Below are 13,558 nucleotides of genomic sequence, written 5' to 3' on the forward strand. Positions count from 1 at the left end.
GTGTGGGGTTGGGCAAGGATTTTCGAGTCGCTGGGGGGAGAACCATTGTGGGTGGGGGGAGAACCATTGCGTCACCAGGGGTCGAGGGCGCCCCGCCGCACCTCATGCGCTGCACGCAGACGGGGGCCGCGCCACGGGCGGGGAGCAGGCACGAGGCGATCAGAGGGCAGAAACACGCTGGGAGACAGGCGCGCTGCGGTCGGCTGCAGTGCTGCAGTGCAGCGCGGCCTCCGCCCTCGGTCGAGGGGAGCAAGTGCCGCCAGGGACGTGCGCCCAGTCCTGCGCTTGCCTGTAGGCTTCGATGGCTGCGAGGTCTGGGTTCATGCCGCGCAGCTGCTCCTCAAGCACGGTGACCTGTTGGGGTAGGGTGGGGCGTTAGGAGAGCCGCAGGGCGTGGGAGGAGCTGGAAGGATGTGTGTGTGTGTGTGTGTGTGTGTGTGTGTGTGTGTGTGTGTGTGTGTGTGTGTGTGTGTGTGTGTGTTGTGGGTACGAACATGCTACTCGGCTGGGGTGTGAGATGCCCCGGCAGCTCGATGGGGTTTGCGTGCCAGGCGCAAGGGGGCGCCGCGAGCACCGCGCATGCGCACGGCTGTGTGCGTGGGCAGGCGCCCTGTGCCTTCTCGCCCGTCAGCCGGGGCGCTCGTTGACCCTCCGCAATCACAAGCGGACCACAGTGCATCGCACAGAAGTGCGCACACCAAGGCTGCATGTGCAAGCGCGCCACGCACGCGGCCGAAAGCATCTACTAATTCATCCAGTGGTGAGTTCCGGTGGTTGTCAGTCCCTCCTGACCTGGAAGAAAGCGGCGTCGATGGCCTCCGCCAGGGCGGGCCCGGCCAGCGCCTGCTGCGCCTCCGACAGCTCAGCAGCGGGCGCGTCTGGAGGGTGTCGGGGCGGGGACGGGGGCGGGGGCGTCGGCGTTGGGCAGGGGGTTTTAGGGAGGAGAGCAGGGGCTGGGGCGAAGGGGCCGGGCTGCGGGGCTGCTGCCGAGCGCTGGCTGGCGCCGGACCGGCTCCAAGCGGCAACCCCAGGTCAGCCTCGCTTGGCGCGCAGCCTTGAGCTGTCTCGTGTGATTGCGAAGACGCCTGACCAAGGAGCACAGCAGTAACTCTCCACAACACTACGCCTGCACACACACAAGCACACTGTATACACAGGCCACAGCATTCGCACACGCACAACCCCCACACTTCCCCCACCCTGCCCCCACCCGTGTACTCCTGCAGCTTCGCCTCGTCAGCGCGCAGCAGCTTCTCCAGCTGCTTGGCGCTGGCGGCCGCCTCCCTCTTGGCGGCGCGCAGCTTCTCCAGGGCCGCCTCCAGCTCCACCTGGACGCCCCTGATGACGCCCACCTGGGGGGGGCGTCATGATTATGTAAGATATACAGCATCAGCTCAAGGCCATGGCTTTGATAGGGGTTAAGAGCAGCAGAATTCAATTATTTATGTGACTGTTTCAAGAACTTGATTGTCGTGTTTGGTCCATTCCAGTTTTGAGGTTCTGCTCAGGTCGAAAGAGCCGGGACATGCAACGCGCTGCAAGGGAAGGGGGGCCGCAGCGCTGAGCCGCGCCGTGTCTCCGATGTGCCTGGGCAAACCTGAATCAGGCAGAGCGCATGGGTCAGGGCGAGGCAGCCGCGCGCGTCGAGGGCCCGCCGGCGGGGGGCGCACCTCTCGCTGCTTGTCCTCCTTGGCCTTGCGCGCGCCCTCCAGCGCTGAGTCAGCCTGGCCCTTGCCGGCCTGCAGCTCCTCCACGGCCACCATCACCTGAGGTGAAGAACACCACCATCAAGTGACGGGGCCGCAGGGCGTCGAGTTGGTGGCGCTTCCGCATACAGGGCGAGGCGCCAAGAGAGACTGACGTGCTGCCGCTGTCGGTGCACGACAAGCCCCTTGGCGGCTGCGGCATGGGGCACATCCAGCACCGGAGCCCGCCCGCCTCCAAAACGCGGCCGCTGGCGCCTCGCCAGCGCAACCCCCGCTCGCCCGCACGTCACGCCCGCGCCAGTCGGCCCGTTAGACGGCGGGCCCCGGCCGCACCGCCAGCTGCGACCGCAGCGCGCGGGGCCACCGGGAAGCGCTTGCGGCCAGCTTCGGCAGAGTGACCGGCGCCTTTGGCCCCGGCCGCACCTCCATCGCATCTGCCTCCAGCTGCTTGAGGGCTTCGAGGGCGCCAGCTATGTCCGCCTCCAGCCGCGACACCTCGGAGCCTGCATAAGACAGCACACGTCGCCATGCGTTGTGTTTGCAATCAAGCGGGGGGATGCTGCCAGGGAGCGGGGTGGCGGTGCCCACGAGGTGGGGGCAGGCCATGCAGGGGGTCACCTGGAGTGTGCTCGAGGGCTGCGGCCCACGGCCCGGACAACGCACAGTCAAACGCGGTCAAACGCGCCCCAGATTGGTCAAACCCACCCTGTTTGACGGCGTCCTTCCTCAGCTTGTCGAGCTGCTTTGAAGCCGCCTTTGACTGTGCGCGCATCTTCGCCGCGACCGCCTCGCACTCCCCAATCGTGGCCTGCAAGGATTCAGGGGTCAGGGTATGCATGATGGGGTCTGGCATGGCAATGCAGGGGACGCAGGAGCACACAAGTGCGCGTCAATGCAGGGGACAGCCGCAACGTCAACAAAGCGGCATATGCGTAGCGCATCAAGACAGAAAAAGGAGGCCCGTCTGATGAGTTGGCCGAGTGGGGCCGCATGGAGAGCCGCACTGGGTGGGGCGGAGCCGCAGGCAGCTGTTTCAGAGCGGCGGCCACCGCGCGCGGCCCCTGCCTGGGGCGATGCGTACAGGCGTACGCACCTGCAGCTTGGAGACGCGCTCGCGCGCGCGCCGCAGCGCCTCGCCGCCGGCGCCGTCGATCTTGGCCTGGGGTGGGGTGGCGTTGGCTGGGGTTGGGTTGTGCAGGGTGATGCTGCTAACGCTGATCAATGTAGGGTTGACTGGGATGTCGCGGACGTGAGAAAGACAGGCAGCGTGCAGACAGCCACAATTACGCGCTCACACAATTGCAACCGCAAAAACGCGACACAGACTTGATGCCCCCCGTGTGCACAGCCATACACAGGTATGCACCTGGATCTCTGCCGCTTTCTTCTGCAGCCCCGCGCAGCTGGCCCGCAGCTTGGCCAGGGCCGTGGTCTCCCCTGACAGCGCCGCGGCCAGGTCCTTCAGCCGCGCCGCGTCCTCCTTGGACACGCGGGTGGCCGCCTGTGGGGGCGGGGGCAGTGTGTGTGTGTGTGTATGTGTGTTTATGTGTTTGTTTGTGTGCGTGTGTGTGTGTGTGTGTGTGTGTGCGTGTGTGTGTGTGTGTGCACCGCAAGTCCCACCACTCCAGCCTCCCCAAATACACGCACATCCACGTGCGCGCCCTCACCTCCAGCTCAGCAAGCCGCGCCTCCACGTCCACCGCCTCCTGCTGCTTTGCGTCAGCCACCTGAGATCCGAGTCAGCATCAAGCAGGGCGGCATGACGTCATGAACACGAAAATCTGAAGGTATCAGCAGCATACTTCCATGTTGGTGATGACGCACCGGCATGGCCAGCAGCGGCGCACCATCGTCCAGCCGGGGCGTCCCGGCGAGAGACCGGGACACGCCCCTCGCCACGCACCCTGCAGTGCCCCTGCCCCCCTCCCCCCTGGCACCGCTCCCTGCCACGCGACGGCCCGCCCTTCCTCATCCCCTGGCCGCGCACCTGGGCGGCCTTGGGTGCCGCAAGCTCGAGCTCTGCTAACCGCTTGTCCAGCGCCGCCAGCGCCCGCTCCCCCTGGTCGCGCGCCTCGCGCGCCGCCTGGGCGCACACGCACACGCACGTGTGTGTGTGTTTGTGTGTGCGTGTATGTGTGTGTGTGTGTGTGTGTGTGTGTGTGTGTGTGTGTGTGTAGATGACGGCGTTGGGCTTTGCGCTGGAAAGACAAAGGAGCTTGTTTGTGCTTGCAGGAATTGTGCAGAGCTACCCAAATCGTGGGGCGTGAGTGCGTGCACTGCGTCCATGATGCCATTCGTTGAGGCACACAGGCAGAGGAAAGCAGCCAGCAAAAGGGCACCAGAGCCCACCAATATCATACTCAAACATCAGGGCTAATGGGCAGGCCCCCTCGCCCCCCCAACCAAGCTGGCGGGCCTGTGCAAAGCCGATTTGCCACCAATTACGCCGCCGGCCGCGCCCCGCACCCGCAGCTCGCCCTCGACCGCCGCCGCCTCCTTCTCCGCTGCCGCCAGCTCCTTCTCCAGGGCCTTGGCGTCGGCACCTGCGAGCCAATGGTTGAGGGTTGAGTCCTCGAGTGTTGTGTTTGCCTGCCATGGGACAGACAAACTCACTGCAAATAGAAGGCTTCCTCAAGTGACGTGTTGCAACAGCAGCCACAAGCAGCGGCACCGCGGCAACCCCACCTGCGCCGGCGCCCGGCGCCGCGCTGCCGATGCGCATGCGCCCGCGCAGCTGCCGGTTGCCGCCGCCGCTCATGGTGCCGCTCTCTGCAATAAGCTGGCCGTCCGCAGTCACAACGCGCGCCCAGCGGCCGTCCTGGCGGCCCACGCCGTATGCAATCCTGACGCGGGGCAGAGGGGCAAGGGGCAAGGGGGGAGTGTCACCCACACTCACACTACGTTCCCCTCGCCCTCACTCTTGTGTACTTGCAGGCCCATGCGTGTGCGCATGCGCGCGTGTGCACACACACACACACGCACACACACGCACACACACACACGCGCGCGTCAAGACACACACCCTGGCCCCCCACCTGCTGGCCGTGTCCATGTCCTCCACCACCAGCGTGTTGCGCAGCGCGTACCAGAACGCCAGCCGCGCCGCAGGGTGCTTCACTCGCACCAGGTCAAACAGGCGCTGGGAGCCTGCGGGCGGGGTCAGGGGCCCGGGATCCCACCCCTGTTGTATCAAGACGCAAACACGCTCACTTGCACACACGCACACGCGCATACACATGCGCTCACACTCTTTCTCGCACTCACATCCCCAGCCACATACATGCACGCGCGCGCACACACTTGTCACGGGCTCCGACTCCCCTCTGCAGATTATGCCATTTCTTCAACAAGAGCACAAGAGCACAGCCCATGTCGAGTGGATTGCCATCACTCACCAGCCGGCGGCGCCACCTTCTCCTCCATGGCCGCCACCAGGTGCCGCTGCTTCTCGAGGATGAGGCACGTGGCAACGCCCGCCCGCTCCCGCCGCAGCCGCTCCACGCAGCGCTGCGGGTCCAGAGGGCAGGGGCGGCCCGGGGAGCGGGGCGGGATGGTGGTCAGTGGCGGTCAGGATGGGGGTCGATGGCGGGTTGGGGGTGAGAGGAACGCGCGGGTTGTGCGTGCGCGATATGGGGGCGGGGCGCCGAATCAGCCCTTATGACGCAAAGATTGCTACAAGGAGAAGGGCTTTGCCCGAGGATCCTGCGACGCATCAAACTCAATAAATGTCACAGCCACGCTTGCAGCATTTGACATCCGGACGAGGAAATCCGAACGGCCAGCACCGGCGGGGGGCGGCGCAGAACGCAGCGGCAAGCGGACTGGGGGCAGCTACGGTGGTGGGGCGCCGGCTGTTGAGGGGGGTGCGGGCTGCGAGGGTGCGCGCCTGTGCGTCTGCGGTGGTCTCCACTACGATGTACTCCAGCGCTGGGCAGGCTGTGCTCACGGCCACGTTGTACCTGAATCGGGGGCCGGCGGGAGGAGGGTGCCGTAAGATCAGGGGAAAGACGGGGGCCAGACATTGAATGTTAACAGTGGGCATGGGGCGTCGAGGGATGCTGGGTGATGAGAAGGGAGCGCACACGGCCTGGCCGGTTGCGCTGACAAATACGGCTTCGTCTCACACTTGTGTGTGTGCATGCATCATCACACGCATGCACGCACTTACAACCACGTACGCATACGCGCGTACACACACACACACACTTTTATGTGCCTGCATGCAGGTGTGCCAAGTGCAGATAGCGTGTGTGCGCGCAACGCCAGTGCTCGTCTCCTCGCACCGTGCGTCGATGGCCCCCAGGTCTCCCAGGCGCCCCAGCACTCCCAGGATCTCCCCCTTGCGCTTGGCCTCCATTAGGACCTGAATGGAATGAGTGAGATTGAGTGAGTGTGTCAGACTGTGTGCGCGTGATTGTGAGTGGTTGCATCATAATGTGCATGTGTGCATGTGTAAATGTGTGGACGTATTTGTGGTGTTTGTGTTTGTGCGTGAGTGATTGCGTGAGTGTGTGTTTGTGTGAAAGTGGGGGGAGGGTGGGGCCGTCTGCGAGCAGGTGCAGACGCATGCTCATGGTCATAAGCACGTGTGCACGCGCCCTTTATGATTTGTGTGGGGGCGATTGTCAGGAGCGGCCAGGTTGCGATGGTGAGGCAAGGGGCTGTAGATGGGCGTGCTGTTGCAGTGATTTGATTAGTTACACCTAGACCGGGTTGCGTTGCTGCCATAGCCCTGCATTGCTACGCTGTGCAGCAAGTGTAAATGGCCAAGCCTGCCATGGAGTGACGATGAGACCCACGGCTCCAGAGTGCCACAAGCTCGATTTGCCATACTTAAACCAGTCCAGAGACGACCAACAGCCCACTGCCCGGGCCCCTGGGTCCGGTCCCCCTGCCACCCGACAGCGCACCGCGCCCGCCCGCGCCATCATCACCCCCCGCAAAACACACGCGTCCCCCGCCCACCTGAACCACCGCACCGGCGCTGCGCGCGCCCGCCGACTCCGACTTTGCTGCCGCGACGCGCTGGCGCAGCGCGCGCAGGCGGCCCTCCAGGTCGGCTTCCTTGGCGGCGCCGCCCTCCAGCTGGGCGCGCGCCGCGGCGGCCTTCTCCCTGCGGGGGCGTTTCGTGTGCGCGGGATATTCTTGTGCCTCGATTTGCAGCTCGGCTGATGAGGTCGTACAGGCGGCCGGCCGATTGAAAGACTCTTTAGAATGAAAGCGCCGGCTAATCCAATGGCTTTCCCCAAAGTAACAGCAGAGCGCCCAAGCATACGCCCCAGCGTCACTGTGGCGGACACATCGCACTGCTGTTGCCCCGTCGCAGTCAGAAGACGGCCCAGATTCAGGACCCAAGGGACGGACCTGGTGGCAGCAGACTCGGCCTCAATGGCTGCGATCTCCCGCCCCTTGTCCTCTGCAGCCTGCCTCGCCGCCACCAGCTGCGCGCGCGCCGCCTCCAGCCGCGCCTGGGGGGATGCCGCGGGGCCGCGCAGACGGCAGCGGCAGCAATCTGATGCGCTAATCTCACCTGCACCCACCAGAGCAGGCAGCCTGGCGGCTGCAAGGCACACAGTTCTCTGATGTCACGAAAATAGATATGGTCTGCACTCTTCAACACACACACACACATGCGCGCGCGCTCGCGTGCAAACGCGCGTGCAAGCCCCCACCTTGGCCTCCTCCCCGCGGCGGTTGAGCAGGTCCCTCTCGCTGGCGGCCACCTCCATTCGGCCCTGGACCTCCGACATCTGGGCCTCCCACGGTGCCAGCTCCTGACGCACCTGGGGACGGGGGTTAGGAGAGGGGGGTGGGAAAGGGGGGTAGGGAGCGGGGGTGAGGGCGGTGACAGATGTGATGACGAGCGAGGAGAAGGGGGCGGCGTCAGCAGCGGGAGGACCCCTGCTGAGGCAGCCTTGGCGTCACTGCTGCTGGGCGACGAAATCTGTTAGCCCGACCGCCGGGTCACTGATGCAGCCCCACCATTGTGAATTCGCAAGATCAGCACTGATGAGCACCCTGCTGCAAGCTTCGGATTCTGGTTGATCAAGGTCCAACACCCATTCTCCAATCGCACCTTGGACAGGGCCTGGTGGTGCCCCTCAACCTCCCCCTTGATGCCCTCCAGCAGCCCCTCCAGCTTCCCCTCAGCCTCCGCCAGCTCAGCGGCCAGCCTCCCGGCGGTTTCCTCCGCGGCGGGGGCCTCCTCTGCCCAGCGCGCAATGTCCGACTCCAGGGTCTGGCGGGTTCGAGGGAGAGCAACGGGGTTCACGGGTTGAGAGCGTCAGCGGCGTCAGCAGGGAATGGGGGCCGCGCCGCCGCAGCCTAGGCGACGCCATGGCGTTCCCGCTCCTTGCGGCTTTCGAAAGGGGCCCGCGGGGCATGGAGGTGCAGCCGTCGGTCGGTTGCAGGCCCATCTAAGTCTGGGTGGAGGGCAAGGGCGCCCCACCTCTGCCTCCCCGCCGTCGGCCTTCTTCTTGGCCGCAGCTTTCTTGAGCTTCTCCTTGAGGTGCTTGAGGTCGGTGCGCACCTGGTTTTGAGAGTTGGGGTTTGGGATTTAGTGTTGGGGTTCAGTGGGTGGGGTGCGGCGGCGAGGGGCGGAGAGGGGAGAAGGTGACGGGAAGGGTGGAATGGCAGGGAGCCGTAGCTGGCGGCTTTGTGCAGTCCCATCAGCTCCTGTAGATAAGGTGCTCCAACGGGCATCGGCACCATCCAACCCGTTGAACGCCCTCGACCATCGCTGCCGATCAGTTGATCGCTGCCCAGGGTTAAGGGTTTAGCCTAAACCCGAAACCCTAAACCCACCAGGAGCAGCACCATCTCCTCGCAGAAAAACAACCAAGGTGCATCGCACGAACGAGCGTGTGCGCGCGCATTGACACACACACACACACACATACACACACAAGTGCACACACAAGTGCACACACCTTCTCGCACATAAACGGACACACCCACGCCCACCATCGCACGCTGCCTTGCAACACACCGTGTCACCCTCTGACCCCACCCCCACCCCACCCCCAAGTGCCCACACCTTGGCGTCCTTGAGCTCAAACTCCTTGAACCGCGCCTGCGCTGCGTCAAGGTCGCGCTGCAGCGCCGCGCTCGCCGCGTCCGCGTCTGCCACATGAACGAGCGCGGGGATGCGGCAGCGCCGCCGCCAGGGGAAAAGGGTGTGAGAGGCGCCTTCGGAGTGCGCGCCCGCGGGCGAGCAAACCAGGCGCTGGCTTTACACGGCAGTGCGGGAGAGTCTGCACGCGAGGAGGCGTGCCGGATGGCGGGAGGAAGAGGAGGAGGGGATCAGGAACCGCGGGCCGCCCACCTGCGTGCGCCTTGTCCACGGCGTCGAGCTCGCCGCCATAAGATGCAAGCTTGGCGGTCTCATGCTCCAGCCGCGCCGCAAAGTCGGAGCTCTTGGTGTCCACCTCCGCCAGCTCGCGCTGCAAACAGGTTTATGGAGGTAGATGGCAACGGCAACGCGGGTTTCGGGGTCGGCGGCAGTTGGCATTTGGTGCACACGTCGGGGCTTGCCGCGAGGCAAGGTGAGCGTGGGCAGGACAGGAGCGCTCAGGTCGAAGGCGTTACGAGTAGCCTTGCTGAAAGCGCTGTGGAGGCCATGTAGAGACCCTATTGGCCCCGTATTCATGGGCGACGCGGCCCACTGATTGCACCACTACAACGCACCTGAGTCTTGAGCAGCCGCAGCTTGTTGCCCGTCAGGTGGCTGGTGATGCGCTCCGCCTGGCGCGACGGCCGACACGGGGCCGAAGGCGCGAGGCCGCATGGGCCAAGGGGGCCGGTTGGGAGGCGCGCGCTTTGACACCGCCGGCAGCACGTGCTGGGGGCCTTGCCTCAGCGTAGCGGGCGGCAGTGGCCGCTCACCGGACCTGCACATGGTACCTCCGGCTGGTGAATCCCACCAAGACTGCCCTACTGCCCCCAAAGAACGCTGCTCCTGTCCCTCTGCCTGCAGGCCACCGGAACCCCCTTCCAGCAACCCCCCGCCCCCCAAGCGACCTCAGCAACCCCCGCGGCGATCACAGCACCAGCCCCCACCTGCTTTGCCAGGTAGGCCTCCGCGACCTCCTTCTTGGCGGCCAGCCCCTCCACCTCCTTCTCGACAGACTTGAGCTTGCCAATCATGGAGGCCCGCTTCTCCGTCACCTCCTCCAGCCTGGCGGGGGCGGTAAACGGATGGGGCAGCAGGAAACGCGGCGGGGTTTCAGACAAACCTACCGACTGGACACACAGGGCGATGTGGTGATTGGCACAAATGTGCCTGACATGCATGGAAGGTGGACACCGTCGAAGCCACCTACAGACACGCAGCACGCCTCCCGCCCGTCGCCGCGTGTCCCGCAGCCCCACCGCAGCTCAGCCGCCCGCCCCCGCCCCTGCCCCGCGGATTCCAGGGCTGCTCACTTCTTGCCCTCCTCCTCGATTTGCGGCACCAGCCTGTCCGTCCCTATGATGTCTTCCAGGTACTCCAGCAGCCCAGGGCTGCCGTCCCTGCCGCCCGCGCCATCTGACTCGGCCTTGGGGCGCATCAGGCTGATCTGCTCGACCTCGCCCTGCAGAATGAGGAAGCGGTTGTTGTCCAGGTCGATGCCCTTGGACTTGAGCAGGGACGTCACCTGGTGGTGTTTGGGGGTGGGGGGGAGGGGACACAGCGGTCAGGCAAAGGGGACAGGGCAGGGTTGGAGGGGTTGCAGTGGAATGTGTGGTGAGGGGCACTTTCTGAGGCTCCTGTGCGCGCGCGAAACCGGGCTGGTCCATGAGAGCATACCATGTGGTGCAGCAGCACGGCGAGCAGCCAGCAGAGGTGACTGCTGCGCCGCGTGCCAGCTGCCTATGCACATATACACACACACACACACACACGCGTGTGTGCCTGCACAACACCAAACTCATGCTCACACACGTACGTACGGATCCCCGCACACGCAGCCGCAACCCGCGCCACCCACGTCCTTGACAGCGGTCTTCTTCCCGTTGACGTAGTAGTCGCTGCCGTTTGACCGCGTCGCAGTGCGCGCCACTGTGAACTCAGACCCCGGGACCACCTCAAAGTCAGACCCGTCCTGCGGAGAGGGGCAGAGCAGCATTAGACGAGGGCGGGAGGAGGAGACAGCGGTAAGGGCCGGCGGCGCCGCACGCATGAGTGCGCTCAGCCGAAAGCACAGGGAAGATGGTTCACGAGTGGCACGCGGAGTCGGACGGCTGGGCGATCCGCAACAGCCATCCCAGGCCGATTGCCTGCCTGCTGTCGCTGCAGGGCTGCTTGTTCTGCTGCTATAGCTACGCTACTGATGCATTTGACGCCGGGCCAATTGCGATCATCCCATCTCTGTGCTGGCACAGCTCACGGCCGCTCCAACTCGCTTCTGGGGTTACAGACTCGCCGCTCTCAGGCGAACGCACCAAATGGTTTTGCACCCGAAGCCAACCTGCTGCAGCCGCTGCTGCCGCTGCTGCTGCCGCTGCCGCTGCCGCTGCTGCTGCTGTTGCTGCTGCTGCTGTTGCTGCTGCTGCCGCTGCTGCTTGCAATCGCTGCTGCTACCGCCACCACTGCTGCTGTTGCTGCTGCTGCTGCTGCTGCTGCTGCTGCTGCTGCTGCTACTGCTGCTGCTGCTGCTGCTGGCTCTTTCTGACTATGAGCTGGCCCTGTCCCAGCAGCACGCGTGCTCTATTGCGTTGGCCCAGCGTGCAAGTCACCCCTCCACCCACAAATCAGAGCGCACCCTGTCCAGGATCTCCTGGAAGTGAACAGTCACGCACGCCCGCTCCAGCGCCCGGTGGTTGGTGGAGTTGTGAATCAGCTCTGACACCTTGTTGAAACGCAGCTGTCGGGGAACAACACATGGACGCGAGGGCGCAAGGGGTGGCGCACCGAGCGAGGTGCAAGTGGCTGTGTGAAGGCGTGCATGCGGAACGCACGTGCTTGGCTGCGGTTACTAGGAAGCTTGAGCTGAGCAACATGCGCCAGTGATGGCCTAGAGTCTGGCATGCGCAGACTGCATAGGTTGTGTCACCACAAGCAGCATGTAGACGCGCGTGCGCACCTGCTTCGCGCGCCGCCCAAAAACGAACAGCATTGCATCGATGACGTTGGACTTGCCGCTGCCGTTGGGCCCCACTACCGCGGAGAAGTTCTGAACGCACAATGGCACCATGACACGCAAGGGGGTGTCGCAAAGGGGAGTGTCAAGCTCCGTTGTTGGTGCAGCGCCGCGCAGCGCGGGCGGGCGCAAATGGCAGAGCGTGCCTGGATTGCAGCGCAGGCAGCGCGCCGCGTCCCGTACCTTGTGGAATGGGCCGACGTACTGAGTCCCCGCATACGATTTAAAGTTTTCCAGCACCATCTGCCGGATCATTAGGCGCGGCCTCTGCTCTTGGTGCGCCATGGTGCTCGCCGCTTATCCACGACGAGCCCCACGATATGTTGAGGTAATCAATGATCAGGTTTCACATCCAGACCTTCAAGTGCTGCTCATAAGCTCAAGATCGCTGTTGCGTCGTTCAAATATGGAGGCGTGCAGGACCTTCCCGGCGCCTTTTGTCTTACTGTACTGATACCAAAATGCATATGGATTGCTTCGCATTGCACGCACGTGATGCTTGAGGAGCGGCACCAGGGTGACAGCCTGCCACCTGATCTGGTTCATGCCTAGCAGGGCATTGGATAGGCTGTCAAGGGCATGCGGTAAACATGCTACCGCTATGAAAACGCCCCCTCGGTCTCTACGGGTGGGGGGTGTGGCTCACCTCACACAGCCCTCTGTGTACAGTGTTCCCCCGCTACAGCGAACCCCGCCATGGCGAAACCCTGCCTACAGCGAACGCCGCCGCTACCCCCAATTTCAGCAGCTGCCCAATTTCAGTTTCGCGATAGCGAACAAGCCAGCTATAGCGAACGTGCCGCCGACCCCCGCTGGGTTCACTGTAGGTCTGTAGCGGGGGCAGACTGTATCGTGGGGTGCTGCAATGCACTGAATCACCAAGTGTAATCTACCTTATTGATAAGACACATGAGCAATCATTATGCTACAAGCGCCCATGCGTGGCGGGTTACCACCTAGTGGTGTTCAAAAGGCACAATCAATAAAATTCTGACGTGCCGTGGCGAATGGCACTGCAAGCTCCCCCCTGGTTGCACGAGCGCAGATTCAATCACAGTGTACCTTCCACCTTGCTGGCTATGAACACAATGAGTGGCATCTACGCTCAGACACACTGAGCGCATGCCGAGTCCTGTAAAAGTACTGAGGCCTCTAATCAGTTGACACCCTGAAGGTGCTGCGGTGGCACCAGGCGCGGATGGTGGGGTGCGCATCGATTCAACCGCATGCATTTGGCACGGCACGCACGACCGCCGGCCTGTGGCTAGCGGCAAATCAAACCAGTCAAGCTCGGCCTGGCTGCGCAGCACGCCGCGCAGCCACGACGGCCGCCTGCTCTTCGGGGTCTGCAGGTGCGCCCTCGTCAAGGGGTTCGAGCGCGGCAGCGCTGCCGCCACCGATGGCTCCGACTCCTGGGTAGCCAATCGGCAGCAGAAGGGTTGCCTCATAGCTGAGTTTTGCTGCAGGCTCAGCCGCGGCGACGCCCGGGTTGGCAGCACTTGCAAGGCAGCTGAAGGGCTCTGCCAGTGAATAGTCGACGTTGCCATCACCTGTGGGGATGGAAAGGGTCGGTTTCGCGTGTATATGCTTGGTGTACTTGAGGAGTCCAGCAGTGCAGCCTACAAGCCCGGTGCTGCATCCAGCCGTCTGGGCTTGACATTTCAGCAAAGCGTGCGTGTGCTGCGTACTAGAAACACGCAGGTACTGTGCAAGGCAGTCCACTTTCTTGAA

At 64.1% G+C, this 13,558-nt stretch overlaps 1 protein-coding gene across 1 annotated transcript; it reads right to left on the reverse strand.

Annotated features, from left to right (window-relative positions):
- Positions 1-159: 159 nt before the first annotated feature.
- Positions 160-12,112, reverse strand: MNEG_1403 (putative Structural maintenance of chromosomes protein 4; the record flags this gene model as incomplete). Its single annotated transcript, XM_014050109.1, has 31 exons — positions 160-354; positions 793-878; positions 1,211-1,352; positions 1,671-1,766; positions 2,130-2,209; positions 2,412-2,514; positions 2,800-2,865; positions 3,073-3,207; positions 3,374-3,433; positions 3,694-3,789; positions 4,173-4,249; positions 4,392-4,549; positions 4,742-4,853; positions 5,102-5,213; positions 5,617-5,665; positions 5,990-6,069; positions 6,672-6,819; positions 7,071-7,174; positions 7,379-7,489; positions 7,783-7,944; positions 8,155-8,235; positions 8,743-8,828; positions 9,031-9,148; positions 9,393-9,449; positions 9,765-9,882; positions 10,131-10,342; positions 10,634-10,789; positions 11,156-11,359; positions 11,450-11,551; positions 11,771-11,860; positions 12,011-12,112. 31 exons carry the CDS (start codon positions 12,110-12,112, stop codon positions 160-162), a joined length of 3,498 nt encoding a protein of 1,165 aa, XP_013905563.1.
- Between the last annotated feature and the right edge of the window lie 1,446 nt (positions 12,113-13,558).

Source organism: Monoraphidium neglectum, assembly GCF_000611645.1.
Source record: "Monoraphidium neglectum strain SAG 48.87 unplaced genomic scaffold scaffold00139, whole genome shotgun sequence".
Taxonomy (NCBI): domain Eukaryota; kingdom Viridiplantae; phylum Chlorophyta; class Chlorophyceae; order Sphaeropleales; family Selenastraceae; genus Monoraphidium; species Monoraphidium neglectum.